The sequence below is a fragment of the Plectropomus leopardus genome, unplaced genomic scaffold (assembly GCF_008729295.1).
Source record: "Plectropomus leopardus isolate mb unplaced genomic scaffold, YSFRI_Pleo_2.0 unplaced_scaffold21593, whole genome shotgun sequence".
NCBI lineage: Eukaryota > Metazoa > Chordata > Actinopteri > Perciformes > Serranidae > Plectropomus > Plectropomus leopardus.
Window position 1 is genome coordinate 1 of NW_024623375.1, and position 6772 is coordinate 6772.

Sequence of the window (6772 nt, forward strand, 5' to 3'; positions counted from 1 at the left end):
CACACACACACAAATTCACTGTTGCTTCGTGAACTCCCAAAGGCATCGTAAATGCAAAAGTCTAAACTCTGACGAACAAATGCCCTAAATCGATGATAATAAAGTAAGATGAGGAAACATATACTGCATAATCAAAATGCACAGTATATATACAGTATATTGTTGATATGATATGATATGATATGATATAGTTGATGGAAGTCTAACTATGTATACATGTGCTGTGTTCCAGCACTAAGGGGTGATCACTGTTCCCTGAGAAAAATCCTCTGACTAACAGGAAGTGATGCGCTCTGTTCTTAATTTACTTTGAATAAACAGAAAAAGAATTGGACAGTCAGCATGAAATGTGACCATTGCTGAGCAGACAAAAAGTAAAATTGACACCGAAATTTCATGAAACATTTCTCAGATGACAATTAGTCAGAAGCTATGAATTCTCAACAGGGACAAAAGATTCGAAATGCATCTAAGATTAAGTAATTCATGTAAATGCAGAGCTAGTAAAGAGACTGTTACTAAAACTTTTCAAGGATTAACTGGATCCAAACACCACAGGAAACTTGCATAACTATCAAGTTAGTGCTTCACTCGCCACTTTTTTATCATAGTGTATCTCTCCATTTCTCTTTCAGTTCATGGCTGTTTTGGGATCAAAATGTAGCATTCTATCATCCTACAGGGGCATCTCACTCACACACACACACACACACACACACACACACACACACAGAAACAAGCACACAGATGAATACAGATGTCTGAATGTTTTCTCAGGAACCGCACACACACACACACACACACACACACACACACACGCACATGCACACACTGGAGAAAAATCACTGTGGTTATACACACATGAACACACACTTGTGCCAATGCTGTGAAGGGAAACCCACAAAGCCATATCACAATGTTTTTATATTCTGTCAACATTTCATAAACATCAGGCTCATGATAGCACTGAAAAATGTAGGCGTGTGTACTGGAAAATGTTGCTTTTTATCACTTTTTTTTATTTTTCCACAATTTGGAAATGCACATACCCACATAACTGTATATGTATACACACTCTTTCAAAAACATCCTAGTTTTGCCTGTTTCATTAAATCTTAAAATCTAGTTTTCCTACAAAAAAGCAAGAATTATTGATGAATGGAATGCAAAACGACTTGATTAAAAAAAGACATGGGAACTTTTTAAAATACTAAATGAGGGAATGGTCTTATTCCAAACATACTGCAATTCATGTCTGGAAAACATGCAATCTGATGACAGATATTTCTTCGCATCTTCTTTGCAAGAAAAATTGAATTTCATCGCTTCAAACTGAGTTAAATGCCTTCATAAGATGCTCTTTCAACCCTTATGTAACCAGGCCAGTTGACTGAGAACACATTCTTATTTACGGCAAAAGCTTGTGGGAGTAGCTGCAAGGGAGGGAGTGTTGAACACACACACACACACACACACACACACACACACCTGGAAGCTGCCTAGCACAACGGCAGTATTGTGCTGCCAGCTGCAGAGCAGCTCCGCGCAGAGGGCAAGGTAATGTTACCCTCCTGTTTCTCAAAGTGGCCGTCCTTTCATAAGCTGCAATATAAGCATATATATACATCTTTATATGGACACATGTTTTGTCTCTTACCTCCTGTGTCAAAATCAACATCGTCTTCATCCACACTGACCACGTGACCTCCAGGGGAAAGAGGTGGTGCATTTCTGTGAGGGGGGTAAACATCCACCACCTCCAGAGGAACCTACAGGGTGAAAAGGCTATGTTTAACCTCAAATATATTTTTCCTGTTGTCTTTGAGAGCCAAGCCGGTACTTTTTAACTCTCTCCAGATGCTATAAACCAGAAAACAATGATCTGTGCATGCTTTACATATTCTATACAGTATATAGGGTATAATGATAGCAGTTTTGCCAGCTTGTTGTTGGCGCTGCCGCACCGTCTCCAAAAATGCATTCCATTAAAACCACAGAATTTGCTAAAAGCGAGTACAATTTCAAATCATTATTACAAAACTCTGACAGCACTGCCAGTTTAAATTCCACTTTTTTCATATCCACTACACTCACTGATGTTTTCAGAGAATTTAAACAGATTGCCACACAGTGCTGCTTATCCCATGTGAAATTTTATGAGCTCTTGTCACGTAACACATAAATATGCTCTAGTAGCTTTGAAATGCTTGTAGGTTAGGTGTTTTTAATTAGGAAAATGGCATAAAAATGCCAGTAAATCCAGATTTTGGCTCAAGTTAAACTGTTCCTTTTCACAAATAAGAGTTTACAGTAGCATGCATTACATTTATCATTGGCGTGCAGGATATCTTGCCTAAAATGTTAGTTAATTTGATGTGCAGGGCTGTTTTAGTGTTACCTGTGGCTGCTGTTCCTCAGCAACTCCCTCTTGTCCTCTCTCTGGATGTTGAGGGGGAACATACTGCCTCTCTGCTGGCTCTGAACTGTACCTGGGTTCAGAGGTCAACGGTACATCTTCGCTGCCGTACGACACCTGACGACCAGAATCCTCTGAGGGCGAGGAGGGAGCATCAGGACTTGCTGAATGGTCACCACCAGCAGGAGCTGGCTGGAATTCAGGGTCCCCGCCGGTCAGAGGATAATCATCATCTTCCTCCTGGTTATCAGGGTCAAAAGTGTTGTCTGGATATTCCTCAAACTCGCCGTACTCAGGGGTGGTCGTGTCCTACAAGCAGAGACAATGTAGGAGGTTTTTTGCATGTGGTATCACAAAAATGAATAAAACCAATGCATGAATAAAAATTACCAGGGAGAGGCGAAGTCCTCCAGTTGGTGGAGTAACAAGGAGGCCACCGGTGGATGCTGGAACAATGTTGTCGAAAGAGTAGCGGTTCCCAGTGTGGAAAACCCAAACACCTGGAATTCCTGTATTACCGACCCTAGAGAGCAACAAACCAGTCAAGTGTGAGCACAGAGTCCAGTCTGAGTGCATTTATAATCTCCAAGGTTTCAATTGTTAGCAATGTGATTAATTACACTTGTGCTTTTCCTGCAATGTCATAAAATAGAATTTATTTCCAATGCATGGCACACCCTGTAAGGCTGAATGGAGGAAATTAGCTCCAAGACAAAAGTAAAAAATCTAACTTTGTGTTTGGATAGTGTTACTTTTTCAGCAAGCAAACCCAAGTATCTTATTAACTAACTCTTGCAAGCTAACTCACTATGAACACATTTATTTTCTAAAGTACTGAATTGAATTCACAACAACAGTATTTCTCAGATAAATTTCTGTTTTTCTGGCCATGATGCTAGCCACTATCAGCACACAGCTATTCTTAGAATAATTACAGTACTGCCTGATATGAGGGTTTTTAGTTTTTTTTACTTACTGGTAGAGGTTTTTTACACCTTGCTCATCACTGGTAATGCTGTAGTAAGGTCCCTCAGTTCGGGAGAAGATCAGATATGGGACTTCTCCTCTGCTGAAGCCAACTCTAGCACTCAGCTGTACCTCAACATTATAAGACTCCTAGAAGCAGAAAGAAAAGCTCATAAACAAGAATACACTTGTCCGCAAATAATTCACCGTCACAATAAGATTCAACTTATTGGTACATGTCTACAAGTGCTAAATTACAGGTGTTAATAAAAACACTAACAATGGCTAAATTCCATTAAGCTGCTTTGATTTTAGGGTCCTGGTATCCGGATATCTGGATATTGAATACAACAAAGCCATCTTTATACTCATATGACATGTCAAATTGTCTGCTGTGAAAAGGTCCTCTATTTAACCAGTTTACCTTGGGGAGTGTCCCAAAGAAGTTCAGGCCACCTTCGGGGTAAAGGAAGATGACGTATGAATTTGTCTCATCGTAGCCAATTACTGCCTGGAACGTATTGACCTAAAGAAAGAGAAGAGAGAGACAGTGTCAGTCTGAAACTGACAAACTACACTGACCAAAAAAAAAATAAAAGTAACATCTCGCACTGGTGCTTCATTTATAGGGCTGAAAGTATATTCTTGACAATAATGAATGAGAAAACGTGATTGTTATGTTTTTGCATTGCGGATTTAATTTCATCAGGCCACCTAATGTCTTTTAAGCAACTGACTCAAGAAAATCTCATTTTAATTTTTTTTTTTGTTTTTTTTTAAACCTTGTGTGCACAAATCGATTATATTGTAAATTATTTTGAGAACACAAGATAATTATCTGATCCTCTGTGCACAAGATAATGACTTGTTCCCACACGATAATAACTTGTTCCCACATGCAGTGGTGCCCTCAAGGCCATCTCTGATACAATTGCTGCCCCCCCACCAACGGCCATTTTCAAAGGGATCCCTTTAACTCTAACCTTATGATGTCTCAATGAAAATGGGTTCTATGGGTACCCATTAGTCTCTCCTAAACTTTACAAAACTTGTTTGGAGTAATGTTCCTTACAATCAGTGTACTCCTTCAAATTAAAGCTGGTTATTTGTATTTTGAGGAGGGACAACAAGCTATTTGAAGAACAAAAATCAAGACTTGAGGGGCCCTGCATAAAATAAAACGTGATTGGATGAGTTTTCTTTAGGATTTGGTGGATGTGTGCATCAGAAGTCTATAGAGATGCATATGAATTTAAAGTTAATTATCTTGTGAGCACAAGACAAAAAAATATCCCCTAATGGAACTTAAGGACCTCTGTAACTTTCCTTTAAGTTCTAGCGTCTGATGCTCATTTCCAGCTCTGCTAGTGTCCGAGGGATGAGGTCATATCCTGTGTGTACAAAGTTGGCTTCACTCAACCACCCTCAAATTATTCTAACACTCACTCCTCATATTTAAACTTCACACCTTTCCTCTCTCCTCCCTTCGTCTCCTCCTCTTCCTCTGCTAGAATTCGTGTTGAGACTTCTCACCCCTCACACCCTCCTCCGCCGACCACCAATTATTGACACACGGAGTATCAGTATCTGGGTTACTAAACATCTCATTTTCACAAATTAGGATGGAATAAATAAAGTGAATTAGTATGAACTGATGCATCTGGGAACTTTTTCTACCAGACCTTTTCAAAAACAGCAGATTTGAGGAAGTTTTTTCCTACACGTATGTGGTGGCGTCCAGCCCACTCTGCCTCCCAAACCACAGTTAAAAAAACACAAATTTGGTGAATGAGGGGAAGACTGTGAGTGATCCCATGTTGTTTTCCCTTGGGACACAATCAGATTATCTTTACACGCATGCGCGCGCGCACACACACACACACACACACACACACACACTAAAGACATATATACACACACACACACACACACACACACACACACACACACACACCTCGGTCTCTCAACCCCCAGCCCAGATGTTGATCTCCACAGCTGTCTTCCTGTGTGTCTGGGCATCTTTCACGATGATGTTACAACATGCAAACCAGACATTGTTACAATGTGAGACGTGCAGTGTGCGCACATACACACTTATAGCAGAACAGATGTCCCTCCACCTATATTCATCTCATGTGAATGTATGTGTGTGTTCCTAATTGTTTACATCAACATCTTTAAACTATCTTGTTGTTTGTGGGCGGGGAGGACTTTGTAGCCTCCAGGCTCTTTGTAATTACTGAGGAGGGGGTCTTTCTTTTTTTCTGTCTATGGGAGGAGAAAAGGCTGGAGCTGCAAGAGGGGATCTGCTTTTTCTTTGTCCTTAATATCCTTTCAAAATGTCTGTATTTTCCTCCTTCTATCCCTCCTTTTTCCTGGGAGGAGGAGACGAGGGGAGAGAGATGAAAGGATGTAGGGGGGGTTGGCGGAGTTAGGAAGGAGGCCATAGGTCTGGTTTACAGTGGGAGAAATATGGGGAGACAGAAAGGAGGATGCATTTCTGTCCAAACAGTTATGAAAAGTTTCATCAACAAAAGAAAACCTGAGTCAGTGCACGTTAACATTAAAATTTTATATTTCTGTTGGTCAACTCATTGGTCCACCCCAATAACTATTGAATGGATTGCTATAGAGTTTGGGACAGGCAGTCATGGTCCTCTGAGGACACACTGGTTTATGACCAAATCCATACAAAACTCAAGAGATCCCATACTCACATAAGCATTTAGCTTAAAGCACCACTACTACTACCTACTACAAGCGACAACGCAACAGCATGACCAGCTCCATTATCGCAGAGTCGGCTTGGAAACGTTGCTGAAGTGCTTGTTAACATCGTTACATCGTTATGGGCTTGTGTGTGTCTGCTACTTTCTACAAAGCACCTGAACACAGTGGTATGTCCAGACTTTTTTTTTTACTGGGGTGACCCAAGTGGGTCACTGACTGATGTAAGGGTGGCATAAGGCAGGAGCACGAGTCAACAAAATTAAAATAAGCCTGTGTGAACAATTGTTCTATCAATTTATTTTATTCTATTAATGTTATTAAGCTTTATTATTACCGCACAAACATGAGAGCAGTACTGAACTTGAACTTTCATCTTGACAATTACAAACAAGTTTATATCCAAAAATGTCAAACCATTCCTTTAATTTTCTCTCTCTTCTCCATCTCTCCTCTATCTGTGTGGTCATTTGCTGTGTCTGAGTCTGTCTGTGTGTAAAGTAGTCCTGGTGTGTTTTACACACTCACAGCTGGAAGACAACAAATTGCAGCCAACACACATCAAAGACTTTCAGACAGTGTGTAGTCCAGAATGTATGACAGACACACACACACACACACACACACACACACACACACACACACACACACACACACACACAC

At 40.4% G+C, this 6772-nt stretch overlaps 1 protein-coding gene across 1 annotated transcript; it reads right to left on the reverse strand.

The window, feature by feature from the left end:
• Positions 1-1657: 1657 nt before the first annotated feature.
• Positions 1658-3908, reverse strand: LOC121965774 (nidogen-2-like; the record flags this gene model as incomplete). The annotated part of the gene is made up of 5 exons (XM_042515898.1): positions 1658-1769; positions 2399-2725; positions 2807-2939; positions 3393-3532; positions 3807-3908. Coding segments are annotated over 5 exons (814 nt in total), but the record flags the coding sequence as incomplete, so codon positions are not given.
• Between the last annotated feature and the right edge of the window lie 2864 nt (positions 3909-6772).